At 37.6% G+C, this 21,945-nt stretch overlaps 1 protein-coding gene across 18 annotated transcripts in view; it reads right to left on the bottom strand.

The window, feature by feature from the left end:
- The window catches only part of LOC113067284 (protocadherin alpha-C2-like), a 114,392-nt gene that overhangs the window by 4,069 nt on the left and 88,378 nt on the right, over positions 1-21,945 (bottom strand). For 15 of the 18 annotated variants that reach the window (XM_026239663.1, XM_026239670.1, XM_026239667.1 and 12 more), the window contains 2 exons: positions 7,915-7,973; positions 5,086-5,171 (listed from right to left, as the gene is read on the bottom strand). In XM_026239663.1, coding sequence (XP_026095448.1) covers positions 5,086-5,171; positions 7,915-7,973 — 145 coding nt within the window. The other 3 variants (XM_026239671.1, XM_026239661.1, XM_026239655.1) reach the window with 3 other exon arrangements.

The following is a 21,945-nucleotide window of genomic DNA, read 5'->3' as shown; positions in this document are numbered from 1 at the left end:
TTGTATCTTTGCAAAATACAGTTTCAGAGTAATTTCCCAACACATTAACCATGACAGCAATATCCTCCGATTATCTTCACCTTGCCTTGACCTTTCATGTAATTCAGTCTTTAAACAGACACACACGTCTGGCTGGCAGATAATGGCAACGGTTTAATAAGCTGCATGACAAGGGCATGATTATTATGGCCAGTGAAATATCTAGCTCATAAAAAGATGATGGGGAGAACATTGAATCGTCTCATCATTAAGAAAACAACATGAGTCTGCTGACCCCCTCCCATATACTCTCTATACTGTATATCTCTGTATCTGTCTCCTTTCTCAAGGAGTAGTGGCATCTTAAATAATGCAGAAGAGGAGGTGAGGAAGGGTAATCTGAGGATGGAATATCAAGTCAAGTCAAATCTGCTTTATTGTCAATTCTTCCACATGTACAGCACATACATAGAGAGAATTGAAACTGCGTTACTCTCAGACCCTTGGTGCATACAGATAACACAGATATACAGATAAATATGAGCCAAACTCCAATGCTAAACTCCTGAAGGAGCAGATTTCTGAGCAACACGGCAGAGCCGAGTAATTATGGGTTCGTTTAGATGAGTCTACACCACTTTTGAAGCACTACGTGTATGTATATGTGTGCGTTTGTGTAACAGCTGATGACAGCAGATTTGTGTTTTGCTGCATGAAGCACAGAATATTGGCTTATTTCACAAACAGACAGCTAGCCTGAAATTGTTTTGATTATAGTACACGTTTTACAGCTCTATCTATTTGCCATCAAAGTTCACAATTTGTTATTTACTGTCCATATATGTAAATTGCATGCTTTCACATTAAATATTAAACAGAAAATTGTAGTAATTTCATTAGCTGTGTGTGCGAATAATAAAGGATTTGTGGGCACTAAATATTAATTAGATATGTGCATGTGGTACTGATTGTCTGTGCACAATAAATATAATCATATTGTTGCATGTGTCTCTTTGTGTGTGTGTGTGTGTGTGGTACGTCAGGCTCTAGTAATTCTGATAAAATATGTGCCAGATGGCACCACAAGCTTTCTCATGAGCCTGCCAAGACTGCAGTGCATGTGCTCTCTGTAATAAGAGTAGTACATGTTTTGAGAATTATGCTGTAATGCTTTCAATAACCCTTTTTCCATTAAAGTCAGGCAAACACACACAAACACATCAACGCACAAGTAAATGCATCGGTAAAAGCATAAATAAATGCATAAATAAAAGCATAGATGCATAAATCAATCAATCAATGTCTCAAAACCTCATGTCTCAAAGCCAAAAAAAAAAAAAAAAAAAAAAAAAAGATTGTCCTCAGTTTACCCCTTGAGTTGACTAAAGCCCCTGGCATGTTCTGAAAAATTCCACTAGACCAACAACACACAAACACACTCGCACCCTCCTGCACAGCCTTTCCTCTGTCTCACTGACTGACTAAAGGGACTGCTAAATCCAAAATCATAAAATTACTACAAAGTTACTGGAAATCAGTGAGACCTGTTGACATTATTTGTTTTTGTCTATATCTCTGACTGTTGTCTTTATTTACACTCTTTTTTTATTCAATTCAATTAAATTTGCTTGTTGTCGAGAAAACAAAATATAATAATAATAATCATGCATGTTGCATTGTAGGTACAGTAAATGCATTAGTGTCAGTTTTCTGGGCAAGTGTTTCAATGTGCCATATGGCATCGTAGCTGATATGAGATCCTGTGGGCTGTGCAGGTTGGCCCACCTGTAGAGATGATCTTTCAACAGGCAGATCAGGATAGGACACACTCATCCACCCATCCATTTATCTCTCCATTTATCCATCTTCACCCAACCTGTTACAGCCCAAGAATCGCATTCACAGTAGAAAAATATCTTTCTCTCAATTCAAAATGCTTAACTGCAATGACAAAAGTATTACCAAAGCATTACAAACTCTCATATTTCTCTATTTTTTTCATACATCTGTCCACTCTTCATCTGTCCGTATCCCTCTGAACTTCCTCCTTCCTCCTACATGCACAGATTTATTCATGTGTTATTTTATATGACGTCTCTCAACTCTCTCATTCAGCCACTCTCCTCTCTTTCTCTCTCCATTTTGCATTTCTCCTTCACTTGTTTCTCTCTCACCCTCCCTCTATTCTTCCAGCACCCTGTTCATGGTATGTATGGTTGCTGTGGAAACTGCCTCCTTCAGTGAAATCTGACTGTGGCAGAGACACTGATGGAAACTAATACAGAACGCTGTCTCTCTCTTGCTCTCTCTCTCTCTCTCTCTCTCTCTCTCTCCCTCTAATGGTCAAATAATTCTCTCCCCTAGCAACAGAGGCAGTCACAGCCCCCTCCTGTTTTCTTTCACTCTCCCCCTTGGTCACCTTTTTTTTCCTCATTCTCACTCTTTCTGTCAAGTCTTTCCCTTAGGCTGTCTACCTGCCCTCTGCCTCTATCACACTGTTTCTCTCACTTTACAGCATTTCGGAAAAAAAACAACGAGGCAGAAAATGTGCAGACACGAAAACAAAACGAGAGTGAGACCGAAATGCTTTATCCTTTTTTCATTACTTTAATTCTGTAGATCTACGCTTTGGTAGCTTTGCCCATCTGTTTCACACACAACGGAGAGACAGAGAGAGAGACAGGGGCGTTGGCTTCTCCAGTGTTTTGCACGCAAAAGCTAAAATGAAGCTCATTAAAATGCAGAACATAAAACAAACCAGCACTGCTTTACACCACCACAGAACAACTGACTGACTCACATTTAAATCACCACCTAAACTGCCAATTACCTGCTGATAACAAAATTAATGGTGTTGTCTTAAAAGGTTGGTTCAGCCAAAAATCCAAATGCTATACTTTACTGATCAAGCTCTTTGTCCATCTGTCAAGCTCCAAACCTCAGCAAACACAATAAAAGTGGTCCATATGGTATAAACACTAAACACTGTAAAAAATAATATGATAAATGAATCATGGCAACATGTTTTTTAATGACTTTCACTAATTTAAACAATATCAAATTCATTTTTAAGATATATAAGATTAAACTCAGTTTTTTTTTTAAAGTTTGCTACATTTATTCTTTGAGTTTTATTAAAAGAAAGTATGTTTGGAACAATTGTTTGGAATGTTTGGAACAAAGAAAGAAAGAAAGAAAGAAAGAAAGAAAGAAAGAAAGAAAGAAAGAAAGAAAGAAAGAAAGAAAGAAAGAAAGATGGAGACTGATTGATTTTCCAGTCATCATCAGAAACTTAATTAGAAGCAAATTGCTCTTTCATCACGAGAGTAATTGCGCCCATTTTGTCTTCTCTCTCTTTCATCTTATTGAAACTAAATTACTTTCATTATTTTGAACACCTCCAGAAGTTACATCATCATTCCATCCAAGAGGGTCTGGCCTCAACGTAGACATCCGTAATCCTCACAAGGAGTTAATTAGGAAATTAAATATTCATTAATTGTAACTGGGTGGCTACCTATGACCTTATGACCCAGGAAATGAATCCAGACAAAATGGTAGAGAGGTTTATTGCTGATGTAATGTCATGTAAGTCAAAATGATGGTATTTGCAAGAAGAGTTCACATAAATGCCACCACAAGAGCAAATCTGATTTGCTGTAATACTAAAATTAATCACATTTGTGTAACTTGATGTTTATTTGATCAACATAATGTTCTACAATAGACCACATCAATATTATATGGCTACAAATACAAGCTTAAAGCATGCCACAATTTGTTATTCTGAGCCTGTTCTTGTTTATTCTGACTTAAAATCATATTTTATCTTAATATGTTTTGCCCTGATGGTTGTGGTGATCTGTCTATGGGCACTTTAGAGCGTGTGCAGACATCTCTGATTAATAACTGAGACTCTGTCATCTACAGAAAGACTGTGTGATTCTTCAATTATTTGGAGTGTGAGAAAGAGACTAGATGGGCAAAATAGAAATGAAATCTAATATTGTGGATTAATTACCATGAGTGAATCGCACAGTGAACGAGGGGGCATGTGAATATAATCCAACATTAAACCAAGGGATTCTATTGTGATCAGACTGTGGGGAAATGTACAATAGCAGTTTTCAAGGAATAGTTCACCCAAAAATGAAAATGTTGCTTCTTTTACTCACCCTTGTGTTGTTTTAACTTTGTACTGATGTCTTTATTCCATGAAACACTAAATAAGACATGAAGCATAAAGTCTAAATAAAAATTAACTCTCTTATTTTCTACACAATGAAAGTGGAGAGTGATTTATACTATCAAGCTCCAAATACAGAAAAAGTTGTATTCCTATAAACCCCAAAATTAATGTCATTATTTACAGATCACTTTTCCCACCAGTGCAGATCTCAAAATCCAATCTTCATAAAAAGCTTTCAAATGCTGTAATCGTATGGTGTATCACAATCCACTTTCCAATATGAGGGTGAGCAAATGATGATAAATCTTTGGGTTCATTTACAATTTTTGAGTGGCTTGCTGCCATTATGAAGTTATATTTACTGTTACTGTTCAACACAAAAAAGCAGACTGCGGTATCACTAATGTATTGCAGTGGTTTCTGAGTTGCTCCCTGAACTACTCAGCTAGGTCATAATCCTTGTCTCCTGCATGACTGCAGCAGCTCGGCTCAGCAAAAGAGGCCAACGCAGAGGAGACTGCAGGGAAAGAAGCATGCAAGTGTAAGAATGATGTGTGACAGAAAAGAAGAGAGTGATATTCTAGATTGGGACAGGGGTTGATAGTGATAGATGGTCCTGAGGGTTAATGCCAGTGAAACTGTGAAATACAGTGTCACAGTCCTGCCAGAACACCCAGAGGAAAATTGTATTGCTTATTGGTTGCTCTAGATCTGAAGACTTAATCTGGGTTTTCATTTATGCTTAAGTATCAACCTGGACTAAAATTTTTCTCAAAACATTCCTTGGTAGAAATAAAAATATATCACGAGTTGAGTATAGAGATATACAGTTAATGTGGATAGCAGCTCAGATCATCAGACATTTTAATTTAGTTGATGCAATGCTTGCCATAAAGTGTTTAGGTTTGATATCTTACCGGGAGCGCTAGAGGCGGTGGGCCAGTTCTGAACAAGAACTCCTTGAGCACCCTGCATCACAGATGACTCCTCCATATGGACTGAACTAAACACAAACAAAAGATAATGTTTTTTTTTTTTCAGATTAAAACTATTAGAAAAGAAAAATCAGTTAACCAACCTTGATTTGATTGAAACTCCATACAATATAACTTTGTTAAATTAATACTTGTAAAGGCTTCAGGATTACTACTACTACTACTACTACTACTATGATGAATCATAATTCTAGATTCTGCACTATTTATGGGTCTTAAATTTAAGAACATATCAAGAAATAAGATGTGCTTTACATTAATGTACATTTTTTCAATATTCAAATAGTCTCAGATCTCACTCTATGAGAAAAGATGTTTCTGTAGATAATGTCCCAGATTATAAATGGACAATGAGTGGAGTGAAAGTAGGGTTTTGGTTTGACCTGCCTAAATGATAGACCTTAGGTATATGTAGGTCTTTTTTGTTAGAAGATAGGATTAGAGTTTAAGGAGTAGGCCATTCTCTTCTTTGCAGTCACAAATTAATTTTTACACTGCTGTTCACTCAAAATTTCACACCAATGTGAAAATCTCTCTCTCTCTCTCTCTCTCTCTCTCTCTCTCTCTCTCTCTCTCTCTCTCACACACACACAAATCTATCACTGTAATTTGTGCAGTAGATCCTCCTGCTTCAATTGGAAAAACGGCATATTATGGAAGTAAAATTGTGTTGACTCCTTTTTATGTTGACTCTACATACACCCAGGTTTGTGTGTCTGCATCAGGAAAGAGCCTTAAAAATCGCCAGTGGCAGAAAATCAAACCAAGCAGGTGTGTAGAAAAGGGTGTTATCACTTCCTGTGTTCTCTCTGTTGCTGTGTGTGTGGCTGCATGTGTGAAGAAAGGATTAGCTCACTGTGAAACATTGCAACATCAACAGTCTTAAAATATTGGGGAGAAATGCATTTCAGAAGGTAGCTGTTGAATTCTTCTCTTGCTTTCTATGTGGGACTTAACTTGTCTCTCTAAAATAATAAACCTTTTAAAAATAATTTTGTATGAACACTAAACTTATAATAATTGACTTGTCCCTGGCAATCGATTTCCTAAACTAGTTTCATGACTATCAGATAAATCCACAGCCTCCTCTTCTTACCTAATACAAATATTTTAGATCAACCCAATATTTCATTCTATTTATTCATTTGTTTGGTAAGCATCTATATGATAAGTGGGGAAACCTACAATCAGCTGGTCATTATGGGATTGATTGATTGATCTCTTATTCTCACCGATGCTGTATTTATTTGATAAAAAATTAAAACAGTAAAATCAGTAATACTGTGAAATAAAATTACAATTTTACATTATTTTTTTTTCTAAATTAATATATTTATAAAAATGTAATTTATTCATGTGATGCAAAACTGAATTTTCAGCATCATTACTCCAGTCTTCAGTGTCCCATGATCCAAGAATTAATATGTTCTGACATTTCTAACTATTGCAATCATCCAGCAATCAACAGAAAGCATGCAGAATGGGTCACCATTTTAGTTGCCTCCTCTCTCTGTCTTTCTCTGATGAATGTTTGCAGTCCAAGGTCAGGCGGTTACTATTACATGCTGTGTGTTTGTGTGTGTGTGTGTGTGTGTGTGTGTGTAGAAGCCATTTTAAAGAGCTGTGAAGCAGCAGTCACTAAGGCTTAATACATTATTAATGAGAAACATTGGACCAAATACATGATCCTCAGCTAATGTTCAAACATCCTCCTTCTCGCTTTCTCCCCGTCTGCCTCTCCTCTCTCCTGTTCATTTCTGCCTGCATATCAAAGTTATTGTCTCCTCCACTTATCATTTATTTGTTTATCATTCAAAAAGCTATTTCTGAATAAACCTTTTTGTCTATGGTGTGAAAAAGTCTTACATTAAGGACAGCAACAATAAAAAAGGTAATGTTTGCCCTTGCAAATCTCACTCTGATTCACACATTGCTAACATGTTACTAAGGTGCAGCAGTTTAAATAATTCTGGTCTCTGGATATGACTTGGATCCCTATGTTTCTTAAAAAACATTCTGATCACTTATTAAAGTAACACACTTGAATATAAAAAAAATTATATTGGCTTTAGGGTTTATTCAATTTCGAAACTCTAAAAATGAGCATTAGTAAACATTAAGCTACTGTCTTTACAAAGAAACTACCAATGAAAGTATAAATCTGCCTTAAAATCAAGCCAGAGAAAGCAAGAGCATCACAATGTGAAATTAATTTTGCACCGGTTTCTCTAAGCACATAAATTGTAAAACAGGAATCTGATTTAATGCATGATAATAATTTGCGTGGCTACATTAGCTCTCATTAAAACAAGCTGTAATTAGGAGGGAATCAGTGAACCACTAATGAAGATCGGACGTCATTCATTCACACACACCCATAGCCCTGGCATATGTGAATGTGCTGTCCAGTCTGTTGTTTCTGCAATGTCTTTCGTTGCCATCATTTTGCCGACATGGCTATGGGCAATACTTCAGTCGCCTCATATGACCTACTTCTGCTTCCATGACAATTGTCGTTGCACAGCTGTACTGGTCATTCAGTGGCTGCTACATCTATATCAGACCACTGGTTGATTCACAATGAGTGGTGGATAACTATATACCCACGGCCTGGCCCAGTGGTTTATGGGTAATGCCTGTGTGTACTTTTTTTTTTTTTTTTTGTCAAAACTAATTAATCAATTAACCCCTTTAAACTAATAGGGAATATTCAGCAGATGGTGGAAAGACAATAATCAAATCAATTCTTACCTCTGCATTCCTGCTCTAAGGGACGCTGAATATCTCCAGTCTGCACCGGGACCTTTAGGCTGAGAAAGACAAAGACAGAAAAAGAGAGAGAAAGAGATAACATTAAGCACTGGGACGGATCAGAAAAACCAATATCGTCTCATTAATTAATCATGCTGGAGTGTAGTCATATGGTAATGTTGGCTGCAGGATTGTGGCTATCCATTTATGAAAGACATTTTTTGCACATATAGACACACAAACAACAATGTTAATTTGAGATGCTCATCATCCAAAATATCTGAACCAGCTAAATCAACCATATCCACTCTACGAATAGAGACAATAGAGACGAATCAAGGTCATTAAACCCTGGAGGAGCAGTAACAGAGGGGTGAGATCAATCTGAATGAGACTCCTCAGGGAGAGAGAAACTGAGGCATGTCTGCAGCCAAAATACCCAAGGTGAGTGATTGTCATTCAAACATACATCAAGGTCATATTTCACTCCAAAATCAAAAGAACAGAAACAAGAAACTGTATCTCGCTTAAGTAAATGAAGCTTGTTTTTGGCACCATAAAGACTTTTGGCATTGCAACATTATTTTTATTAATGATAATATGGGGAAACTGCTTGCTTGTCATTAAATGCAAAATAAACAATTAAATAAATAAATAAAAATATTATATATATGTGGTGTGTGTGTGTCCTAAAATAGAAATTCATTAGTCACTTTGGATAAAAGCATCTGCTAAAAGTGAATAAATGTAAAAAAAAAAAAAGCAAAGTTCTACAATAAATTATAAAATATTAAAATATGTATTTTGCCTTCTGATTTGGGTACATATTTATGGTCACCCAGGTGTGATATGAAATCTAATTTACAACTACTGTAAAATCCCCTGTATTAAAATTACACAGCAGAACATTTTAGCTTGTTTTGGCTTGTTTAGATACAAAAAAACAAAAAACACAACAGGCATGGCATCAGTGCTCCCTATTTTATCACCCATTTTCTATCTCACAAACATCTCCTGGAGGACATATATCAATGTGAAATCCAATTTGCAGTGTAATCAGCAGGGCTTGCGTTTCCTCCACGCAACACGCAAATAAACCATATACCAAGACGTTCCATTTACCAACACTGATGTTCACCCTAGCATGAACCTTTCAGTGATGGAGTACAAGCTGTCAAATAAAACATTTTATAAAGAAAGGCTGAATATAAATCAGTCTCAAATCAATGCAACAGGTCTGTAATGACCACATTCCAATGACCAAACCTCCAATATCAAGGTAAAACTATGTCACTAAAAAAGGAAAATTCAACAACAAAAATAACAAACCCAGAAGGTTTAACATGCATGTAATCTGATTAATCAACTGATTGTATAGTAACATTTACAAGATTCTGGATGAAAATAACAGACAGTCAAATATCGTGAGTATGGAGACAGAGAGTGTTGCTGAGCAAAGAAAATAGGGATCTGTTTTTTTTTCCACCTCACATGTCTTTGATTTATCACCTTGTGTGTATGTCTGTGTGTGAGGAGAAGCAGAAAATGAGTTTAGTCTGATCTCGTCTCACCAGCAGTTCCTTACTCTCTTTTTCCTCATTTTTTCTCTCTCTCTCCCTCTTAGCTCCCTTCTGAGTGGACAGCACCTTGCCTAGATACAGTATTCACACCACTGCATCAACCAATCACAATCCTTTCTTCCTTTTCTTTCCAAAACAAATGACCCAATCAGCCACCGGAAATACAGAGCTCAGCTCCACCGCTACTTAATCACACACAGGGAGAACAAACATGACTGACATTTAATGAGAACAGGTGAAATGAGCCAGTAATTACTTCACAAATAAGAGGCGCTCACACAGAGAAACAGTTTTCACATCCAGAAATCCCTGAACCAGATCAAAAAACATCACATAAATGCACTCAGTTTGTAATGGTCTCTGGTGAACTAACAGAACAGATAGGCAAGGCTTCATTTGTAACAAATTGGTGGTCATGCTAAGGTTTGAAAGACTGACAAAACTGCTACAAAGATTCGCTGATTCGATCTATCTATCAGAGAACCAATCAAGCTAACCTGTGTTACCAGATTAAAGGCCTATGAGTTGATTTCCGTGGATGATGTCCAAAGTGAAGCTGTGTGGCTAAACTGAGATTTAACTGCGGGCACAGAGAAACTGGAGTGTTGCTTGAGCTTCACACCTCTAAATATAAACACACCCAGCTGTCCTGAAACAGCGCATTGCAGAACAGGCTGAAGAGAGAGAAGGAGAGAGAACATGTGCGAGAGAGGGAAAGAGAAAGCAGAAAACCAGAGCTCTAAGGCTGGTGCCAAGATATCTGAACACAGAGGAGGCCACTGTCCGAGAAAACAAAGAACTCTCATGAGAATCAACATCTGAACTCTTTCCCATGAAGTTAACATCAACAGTTCACTGGTTCCTTCATTAATTCTCGCTGTCTCTGTCTCTCCCCCTCCTCTTCTTCGAAACTCAGGACACTTCAGAGTGAACAAAATCGAAGAGTATGACAATTCATGTTTGGTATATTTTTAAAGGTCTCAGTGCATCTGGGAAAGAAATATTTAATTCCAATAACAATACGATAAACCACTGTTATGATCTAGAAATAGGGGAAAATAAGTGTTACAAAACACACACACACACACACACACACACACAAACACACACACACAAAGTAGTTAATTTTCTGCCAGGAAATTATCTATTACTTTCACAGACATTTCCATTAACCCTCAAAACACATAGCAATGAAGTGCAAAATTCTACATAAAGGTAACAAACCTGGATTTTGTTTTCATATTAATAAAGTACATTGTGCCCTTTTTATTTTTTTTTTACAATTTATTTATTTTTTGGTAACACTTTATTTTAAAGTTGTCCTTGTTACACATGCTAAATTTACTAACTATTATATTAACAATTAATTAGGCATAATTACATGCAAGTAACCATTAGCCAAACCTAAATCCAGACCCGTAAGACCCAGGAATCCTTCTGACAGGCCATTGTGAGTGGACCCTACACAGTGTTTTTCTCTAAATTCATAACTAATGAAATGCAATTTGATGACAGCTGTAAACAAGTGTAAAGAGGGTCTGATACTCTAAATCATCAAAACTGCACACGCATGTATTCTGCAGTGCACACTGAAGACTGCTGCTGTGAATTAATGAGGCACTAAAAGAAAAAGTAAAAATGCTCCAAAATAACAGAATACATCACTGAGCCCAATTATACATAAAAAAACACACCTGTGCCTTCCACTGCTGAAACAGGCATGTAGCTCTACTGCAAAAAGCAAGCAATTCAACTAAACAACTTTATTAAACTGTAAAAAAAAAAGATTATTGTGTCTTGTTTTAGTTGTTGTCTCTTTATAATTGTGAAATTTACTTGCAATTTCTGAGTGAAATATGTTTCTACACAATGTTTTTATTGTATTTGGAAGAAAAAAAAATGTTGGACTACTCCTAAATCATCATCATATTGGGGAGTGAAAAGGTACCGCATTATTGAAGAGAAGACAATTTCTCCTCTCTTCATGGATGGATGAGGCGGATAGATGGATGAGTCACTTAATGGATGCTATAACAGTGTGGGCACTGCACACACCTGTATTGCCGTAGCATCGGGCATGCTCAGTCTGCGCACGAACTGCCCACTCTGTCCTGTGAAGAAACGGTCAGCCCCCGAGCCCCAAGTGCCACTCAACGGCCGGCCCGTATTGTAGAACATAAAAGTGTCACTTCCTGAGGTGGCGGTCAGGCAGGTCTTATAGCAGTATGTTTTGGTTAAAGAGCCATTTCCTCGGACCTCAATGTAGTGTGGCTCCACTTTCAGGTCTCTCCGCATCATAGCAGACTGCTGGTGGACTGTGACCCCGCCAGCAGCGCCCCCACCTCCACCTGCATCTCCACCACCTGCAGCCCCACCACCACCTCCACCATCTTTGGGTGCCTTCTTCATTGTCGTCTTCTTTTTCTTCTTCGACACACAGCAAGGCGAACAGGAGCAAGCATCTGGCTGGCTGCAGTAGGCATGGCATCGGACAATTGCTAGGACAAAGATGGTAAGCAAGAAAACAAAGGTGGTTGCACTGAGGGCAATGATAAGATACAGGGTTACATGGGAGAATATCATTGTGTCGTGTGGCCTGATAATGCGTTTTGGGTCTGGGGCCACTTTGGGTGGGATCTCCATGACGGCAATGTTGATCGTTGTAGATGTGGAGCGAGGAGGCAAACCATGATCTCGTACATGCACTGTGAGGCTAAAGACAGTAGAATTGTCCTCATTTACTCGCCGTGTTGTGCGGATTTCACCTGTGTACTCGTGCACCTTAAACAAGTCCAATTCCGGTGGGTGATGGAGGCTGTATAGCAACCAGGCATTTTCTCCAGCATCTAAGTCCCAAGCCAGCACACGTGAAACAAGGACCCCTGCCTCTGAGTTACGCAAAATAGTCTCTGTGGAGAGTGAGCCGTTTGCTGCCGGGCGAACAAACTGAGGACTGTGGTCGTTGGAGTCCATGATGTAAATATAGACGGTTGCCACTCTGCTCAAATGTGGCACACCATTGTCTTGAGCTTTAACCTGAAAATGAAACTCTCGCAACTTCTCAAAGTCAAAGGATCGCAGTGCGTACACCTCACCTGTGGCAGGTTTGACAGAAACATACGATGACACTGAAATACCATGGTTGTTGTCATTTAGGACGGTGTATGTGATGCGAGCGTTTTCGCCGGCATCGGGGTCTGTTGCCATGATGACACACAGAGGTGCACTAGGCACATTGTTTTCTAAGACATAAACAGTGTATGAAGGCTGTTCAAAACGGGGTGGATTGTCATTTACATCTGCCACTTCAACTCGTATTGTCATTGATGATGAAAGAGGTGGCGTTCCACCATCTGTGGCTGTAACTGTGACATTGTATGATGGTATAGTCTCCCGGTCCAGGAAGGCAGAGGTAACAATGGTGTAATGGTTTCGGAATGATTTGATTTTAAAAGGTAGATTCGGGGTGATGATGTCCAAGCTGACCTGTTTGTTTTGTCCAGAGTCTTTGTCATTTATACTTATTAAAGCCACCACGGTGTCTCCACGGGCATCCTCCCGAACTGGGCTTGACAAAGAGGAGAGCACAATCTCAGGAGGGTTATCATTTACATCCAGCACCTCCACCACCACTTTACAGTGCACTGCTACGGCCCCTTGGCCTTTGTCTGCTGCCTGAATATACATCTCATAGCTGTTGGTTTCTTCAAAGTCCACATTGCTTTTAACTCTAATTTCTCCACTGTCTGTGTCTACAGAAAACACCTGCCTCACTCTATCCGGTGTGTAAGAGCTAAATGAGTAAATCACCTCGCCATTGGTGCCCTCATCTCTATCAGTGGCGTTTAATTTAATTACGAGCGCCCCAACAGGAGAGTTTTCCCGCAGTTTCACTTTGTATACGGAACTGCCGAAGACTGGCGCGTTGTCATTGGTATCCAAAACGCGCACGTTGATTTTAGCTGTGCCTGAGCGCGGAGGAGATCCACCGTCAGTAGCGGTGAGTAGAAACTGGTGCGACTGCAAAAGTTCACGGTCGAAAGGTTTTTTCAGCACGAGCTCTATGTGTTTTCCGTCTGCAGGTGGTTTGGTTGAATCGAGCGCCAGGTGTTCGTTCGAGGTGAGGCGATAATGGTGCACGGAATTTGAGGCGTCGTCAGAATCCTGCGCGCCCTCAATAGAAAACCGCGTGCCTGGCTGTGCGCCCTCGGAGATCTCCAACTGGTACTCGTCTCGGGGGAAAAGCGGCGAGTTGTCATTTGCATCCAAAATCTCGACATCCACGTTGTGCTGTTCGAATGGGTTTTCTAACACCACGTCGAGACTAAGCGTGCAGGTGCCGCTGAATTCACAGAGCGTTTCGCGGTCAATCCGGTCGCTAATAACAAGCTTACCAGTTTTGTGGTTGATGCTGAAGTATCGCCTCGCACTGTCTGAGCTGATTCTGATACGACGAGCCGAAAGCTTTCGCAGATCCAGCCCAAGATCCCGAACAAGATCACCAACGACAGTGCCGCTCTCCAGCTCCTCCTGAATGCTGTAGCGAATTTGTGCATTTGTAAGGACACTTAGTAGAACAATGAAGAAACAAAAATAAAGAGGCACGTTCTCTTTTATGGAGCTGCATCGCCCTGCAACAGCCATCGCAAACTGGCAACATCCACAGACGATTTAAAAACCGCTTTCCGCCTTGAGAGCTCCCCGCGCAACAGCTCCAAACCACGGCATCCAAAAAACGGGCGGACTATGTGCAGGATGACCAAAGCCTCCGCTGCGCTGCCTTTTTAAACAGATATTTTCCTGCTTCATCCATGTTCTCTCTTTTTTTGCGCCCCAGCGATTCTTTTCTTCTCTCCTCCCCGCGAAGCTGACTCTTGTTTCCCCTCACAAGTGTGCTGCCTATCGCTCCCTCTCTCTCTCCTGTCCCCCTCCCTTACCCTGTGCTGTAAAGGCGGGGGATGGGAGCAACCCGCGCTAACCAGCGAAGCTCACTGCATTTCAGCACCTTCGAACAAAAACGTCGACAAGCCTATTAACAGCCAGATGCGCCACGAATAATAATAATAATAATAAAAAAACAAGTAAGTAAATTATCTCTTTATTTCGCTTTTAACAACATTCGTCTTGTTTTCAAAACATTCTTATTTATATCGATTTAAAACTCGGCTGCTTTCAATCACAAAAACAGTGCCACCGCCCTTTTTTCATTGTCTCCTCTTCTCAGCGCACAACTGAAGTGACTTGATGGGATTCTATTCAGAATATTGCTCACAGTAAATGACATTTCCCCATACAAAAGAACGAAGCCTTATATTTTATCACAATGACATATTTGACTTTTAATGAACATATACTGTACATTTGAGTTGCAACGTCTTGTCTAGTTTGTTATCGCCTTATCTCAGAAAGTCGTCTCACTTCTCACCGTCTATGCATTAGATACTGCTGACAGCCTTTATACTTAGCATTCAGCATTCACTTGCTGGCCAATCACTCGCTCTTCCTACTGTCCCCAAAACTGACAGGTTAAATTGTCACCGATTACAAATGGAGCATTTTACTGCTGTGCCTCACCCACACATTTCCTTTCACTCTCTCTCTCTCTCCCCCTTTTTTGCTTTTATCATGGGGCTCATCCATTCGTTCATTTTTTTATGTAGGAAATAGGTGCAGGGATAAACGTTGTGATGCAAGCCATCCCACCAACATAATGACTCTTTCCTCCTATATACATGTGAACATTATAAAAATGCACACATTCATATGCTACATGCAATTTGACATATGTTTCCATTTAATAATCAACAGCAAACAATAAGAGAAATATAACAATACGTACAACAGTCATTCATTCTAAGGTTGCAGCATGAGAAGTGCTGCAAAACAAAGTTAGATTAGAAAATGCTATCATAGAGATACAAGAAAGTATAAAATAATAAACAAACAAACAAACAAGAAAACTATTTTTTTAAAAGAAGTATACAGGGTTAGGGTATTGAGAGGATGCTCACGGTTAAGATAATCGTTGGAGAAAGTGATTTTGAACCACAGGGCATTGCTAATTCACTGATAGCAGGCTCCTTAAGTGGACGTAAGGTTTGCAAGAGGGAGTTGAGATAGAGGGCGCAGAACCAGTGGCTGTTTTCTGCCAAAGCAATAAAGTCTTTAATAATATTTACGCATCACTAGTTTAACACAACCAAAACAAACCAAAGATGGAAAAAGCAAACTAAAATACCATATATGGCTGTGGGTCCAGTTCTGCTGCAGGCCTTATGATGTAAAGCTTCAAACGAATAATGGTACCTCACAAGACACAATAAATCCCTTTAATCAATAAAGGCCAGGTGGAAATTCCATCAGACCACCAACAGTCCTGACACTGTATCTATTAATGTCCAGTGGGGCTATTAAATTGGAAGCTATAAACTCTGTGCAGTGTATCTCTCTCTCTCTCTCTCTCTCTCTCTCTCTCTCGTCAGACATTAGCACACATCTCACACATCCGAGCCACCAGCTCACGTTGTCTCTGGGCAGAAGTGACCAGACTATGGATTTTCACTGTGTTTTGTGTGACTGTGATTGACTGTTAATGACGACTTGCAAAGACGAGGACCTGAGCTCATGTAAATTCAGTTAAAAACAGGGATTTGATTAAATTATAATGTATGTTTCATCTAATGTAATAAGCACAACAAGTATAATCGCCTAAGGTGGACCTAAACACCTGCCTACCTTTTGAAGCCAAGACTTTAAGGCATGTGACTAAACAGAAATAAAACTTCCATAACAGATATAGGTTTCATTTTATTTTGATGGTCCCTTTAAAACATTCTGTTGACTATAAGTAACGCTGCACCTACATGTCTTCTAACTCTCATTATAGACTTAAAATAAAGAAATGCACTAAATAAAAATATATATACAAAATACAAAACGTGAATAATATCTGTCTATGGTAAATTAAACTTAAAATAATCCTATAAAGATTTGGAAGTTAGTTAAACCTACATCAACATCAAGTTGATCAATTAAAGTTCCAGATCACTTAATTGTCAACCAAATCGTAGTTAAGGGTAGAGTAGATATTCCGATACTTTTAATAATTATTTTTCTGTAGGTTTAACTTCAGAGTATATTCATTCTGGTATCTATACCTCTTTGAAATCTATTGATCCTGCTAAATATGCTCTGAACAAAACTTCTCTGGTTTATAATGCTCTAGTGAAACTAGACATTGAAAAAAATCAGCAGGTGTCAACAGATTATCACTGTACATTAAAAGCTAAATTTAATCATATACCAAAAATCAACATGTGTTGATAAAGTTGAGACCTATTCTATAAAAATGGCTGCTGGTATTGTGGCAGGGCAGATTGCTTCTATTTTTAATTTAAGTTTAACCTCTAATACCATACAAATAATTTGGAAATCATTAAGAATCATTCCACTGTTAAAAGGTGGAGAATCTTCATATCCTAAAAATGATAGTCCTATTTGAATAATTGTTAAATTATCAAATAATTTTTTTTTTTACTGATAATAATATCCTTAATGATCTGCATTGAGTTCCTCGAGGATCCATTTTAGCTCCCCTTTTGATTTCTATTTTTATCAATGATTTAGTCAACTCAAAATGTCTATAGTACATTTAAAACTAATGTTATGCCAAAGTGTTGTACAACAAAACATATTATATAAAAAAGCATAATAGAAAACATGATTTTTTTTTAAACAAACACATAAAAATAGAATCAGAGCAAACTGACATCAAAACCTTAAACTGACATTAATCAAATGCCATAGAAATCAAATAAGATTCGAGAACAGACTTAAAACTGGCTAGAGAAGGAGCAAGTCTCACATTTACAGGCAAACTATACCAAAATGTAGGAGCTGCAGCTGAAAAAGCCTGACCACCCTTGGTTTTACAGCGACAATGTGGGACAGTTAAGAGAAGCTGATTACTACACCTAAGTGCTCTTTGAGAAGAGTAAGAGTCAGAAGGTCACTGATGTATTTTGGTGCAAGACCAGATAAAGCATTGTACACAAAGACAGCTATTTTAAAATCAATTCTATACTTTACAAGGAGCCAATTTAAAGACGCTAAAATTGGAGTAATGTGATCCCTCTTTTTTGTTCCAATAAGGAGCCTCATAGCAGCATTTCGGACAATTTGCAGATGAGAAAACCCAGTCTGAGGCAGGCCACAGTAAAAGGAATTACAGTAATCCAGGCATGATGTTATGAAAGCATGGATTACAGTCTCCAGATCTTTGTAAGACAAAAACTGTTTCAGTTTAGCAATTGATCTCAGATGGAAGAAGCTGCCTTTTACCACTGTGCTAATTTGTTTCTCAAAGCTGAGTAACGAATCAAATGTAACCCCAAGATTTCCTACATGGGTTTGTACACTGGCAGAGAGAGACCCTAAATTATAAACAGATGAAGTCCTAGAGTGGCCTAAAATCTGAATTTCGCTTTCGGTTTCATTGGTTTCATTTGGTTAATTGCTATTTTTTTTTTAGCCATCCAACCTTTTATCTCCTCAATACAGTCGTAGAGCACATCCAGAGAATCACTGCAGTCAGTTTTTGCTGCAAGATAGAACTTTGTATCATCAGCATAGCAGTAGTATGAAATCTTGTATTTCTTAAAAATGGCACCCAAGGGAAGCATGTAAAGTGAAAAAAGTGGGCCTAAAATGGACCCTTGGGGCACACCGCATGCCAAAGGAGCTGACAAAGAAGAAAACTTCCCAATGGTCACTGAGAAGGTTCTGTCTTTAAGATAATAGGCCAACCACCGCAGAGCAACCCTGAATACCCACCAACTTTTCCTACTGATGTAGCAATAGTATCGAAAGCCACACTTAATTCCAACAAAACAAAATAAAAAAATGTGTAGTTATCTTTGTGTGAAACTATGTGCTGCCGTCTTGACCATGTTTCCCTGGAAGAAGAGATTGTGATGTCTAAATGAGATTCTTCTGTCTAAATAAAGGAGACAAGAAGCGAGCAAGTGGGAGAGATAACATTTAATCTACTCAATTCTATGCAAACTTCAGAAAGCAGACCACAGACAGCTATTCAATTGCTAAAAAATAGTCTTTGCACATTCAAATTTACCAAATGTATTCTTTTATATTTTGCTTAGAAAAGGTGAGCTCTGACTGCACTGCCCTGACATCTTACAGACGCTCCCTGTGGGACACGCACAACAATTTTATGCCCATTTCAAAGAGGAGAAGAAAATAACTGGTGGTTATCTCGTCAATTATGCATGCAAGCTGATCCAAACACCTGGCCTTTCCTTCGAGTTCTATCTAGCATGTACACACACACACACACACACAGATTGTCATTTTCTGTGTCTCATTGTGCTGTGATGCATTTGTACAGCATTGACATCTCTCTGTCTTACCTGTTAGAATTGAATCCATCTGCTGTCTTCTGCTAATTGCTATCTGTCTCTCTCAGGGTTTTAGATTAAGTTATCTCTCTTACTTTCTGCTCAGACGGACACCTGTCAGACTTAACAAAAATATACTGTTTTGCTCCTTCTGAAGGTGAGTTTCATCCAAACCAATATCTTAAATATTATGCAATGGTTGAATATTTGTCATGGAAGTTTTTTTTATTTATTTATTTAATTTTCATCAACGTCTGAAACCATTATTCTGCAATTCGTATCGACCACCCTAAACAGTTTATTCACTTACCTTTTGTCTGTACAATATTATACTGTACACCTTAACTTCAACCTTATTCCTTAGCTATTCTAGATGCAAGCAGGACATATACACATTATTTACATGCAGTGACATCGAAAAGTCTGGGCCAATTTTTGTGCTTCAAAAAAAAAAAAAAAAACGAAAAAGAAATAAATTGGATGGATAGACCTCATCACCTCTCTGTATCAGAGTCTCACCAGAGTTACTATTAGATATTAATTTCCAGCTCTACTCACTCTTTATAAATGACATTATAATGAAATATTAATGGTGGATCATTACAGCACAGTTATTGCCCCTTTTAAAAAGACATCCATTAGACTGGAATGATAGCTGTTATGCAGAACAGAGCTTTGCAGCTCCATCTTTGAGACTCTCTCTCAGTTGTTCAAGGTAGAAAGGTTTATGAGAGTGTCTTCTACATAATAAATATGTTGAATTGTCCTCATGTGACTTTATGAAATGAGGGTCATTATGGGAGTGTGTGAGTCAGTGTTGTCTGTCTACAAAATGTGTGTGAGTCAGTTTTGTGATTTGACTGGGGCTACCCTCTTCATTGTCACACTGCCCAGGGCCATAAGTTATGACCTCACTGCATCCATCATTCACAGTAAAAGATGGCATCATTAGAAGACTACCATGCTCTATTCAAAACCATTAATTCATTCAAATTGTAGTTTTACTACTATATGTATACAATGATATATTTTCAATAGATGTTGTTATATATATATATATATATATATATATATATATATATATATATATATGAATGATGTTTTACTTAATAATTAATATTATAATTAATATTGGATATATTTACTAAATATTTTGATAAAATTCTACATTTGTATTGTAAAACTTCATGTAAAGAACTTTGGATATGTGTACTGACTAAAGCTTTGCAATGGTATAAGCTACACATGAAAATAGCAAGCCATATAATTTGTTAGAACTATACTCATTTAACATATTTACTTAATGCTAAATAAATGTTTTATTAAGAATAAAAATGAATTAAACAATATAGTTAAATAAAAATGTATAAGGTATTCTATAAATAGTATTTTATAGAAATGTACAACTCTACAAATAAATTTTATAAAATGTTACTTTTTATTGCACAATTGGATATGTGTTGAATGTATTTGTACAGACGAAAGCTTTGCAATAGTATAAGCTACACATAAAAATATCAATATCACATTTTATACATTTCAACTTTTTTCTCTCCAAACTTTTTTTTTCTTCATGACATCACCTTTTACTATTTTATTTCTAAGAGATCTAATTATTAATTATATATAGGCTGTAAGATGAAGAAGAAGAAAGGATTCTGGGTGTGTCAGTATGTACTGGATGTTGTCAAATAGAGCATGGGTAAAGTCAGACCTCTATGGGTACAATGAAGAACTGCAGGCCTGCACATCATGTCCACCAGAATGCATGTATCTGTCATGAGGCAAAGACAATGGGATATAACAAAGAAAACCCTTTTTGTGAATTTCATCTCTAAACATCTTTAAGCTCTTATCCTCAATACTTGACATTTCCTTGGTTTCCCTTGCAGTAAGATCTATTTAAAGACAACCTATTCTGCCCCACCCACCCCAACCCCACACAATTCTTAGCTACCCTTAAATAGTGACTTTGTTGTGTGTAGAATAAAGTGACACATCCTGACCAATCAAGAAACTATTTTAAGTCAAGTGTAAATGTAAAGGCAAGAGTGAGTGAGAGGGCAAAATAAATATATCCTTTTTCTGTCTTTCTACATCTGTATCCAATGTATACTCAAAATAAAAAATAAAACAATAAAACTCAAAAATAAAACAATACGTAGAAACAATCTACAATGTCCATTGTTAGTAAACTAAACATTAGATTAAATAGAAAAATTACTATCTTCTTTTAAAACACACTCCAATAATCAGTTTTATTTGCAACTTAAAATTATATATATATATATATATATATATATGTGTGTGTGTGTGTGTGTGTGTGTGTGTGTGTGTGTGTGTGTGTGTGTGTGAACTGTAACTCTAATCAAATTAAATAATTCCCAGAACAAATATTTACATTCTTTCTCTAATAATTAAAACTCTCAAGAAATACATAGGCTAGATAAATAAAAAAATAAAATAAAAAACTTGAAAACTGTACAAAATCTTGAAAATGACGTTTGGTAATGCAAAATGAATAAAACATCCAGAATTCTCTGTTTTATTCTCTGCAGGCACAGCTAAATGCACCCAAAATACTTTCTGCTTCTGTAAACCAACATGATCCCTGGATCTGTGATCCCAAAGCGTGTGTACTTTCCCCTCCATTACATTTCTCTGTCAGAGAACAGTCCATGATTTTACTAAACACAAAACAGTCAACCTCTGGGACCCTGATAAACCCTGCTGTCTCATCACTAGCTGCCCTTCAGAAGCCTGATTCTAAAATATACGCCTGTGGAGTTCTATACAAAGCTATCAGGCAATGCAGACAAGCCTCAGTAGTCCTCTGCACAGACAGAGCTGGAAAGTTATACAATTAAAACAATTAATAATACAATTAAAACAACTTCAGAGAAGAACAAGCTTTCATACACACACACACACACACACACACACACACACACACATATATATATATATATATATATATATATATATATATATACACATACATACATATGTGTGTGTGTATATACACACACAACATGTTG

The sequence above is a fragment of the Carassius auratus genome, chromosome 50 (assembly GCF_003368295.1).
Source record: "Carassius auratus strain Wakin chromosome 50, ASM336829v1, whole genome shotgun sequence".
Lineage (NCBI taxonomy): Eukaryota > Metazoa > Chordata > Actinopteri > Cypriniformes > Cyprinidae > Carassius > Carassius auratus.
This window is presented reverse-complemented; position numbering and strand designations above follow the sequence as displayed.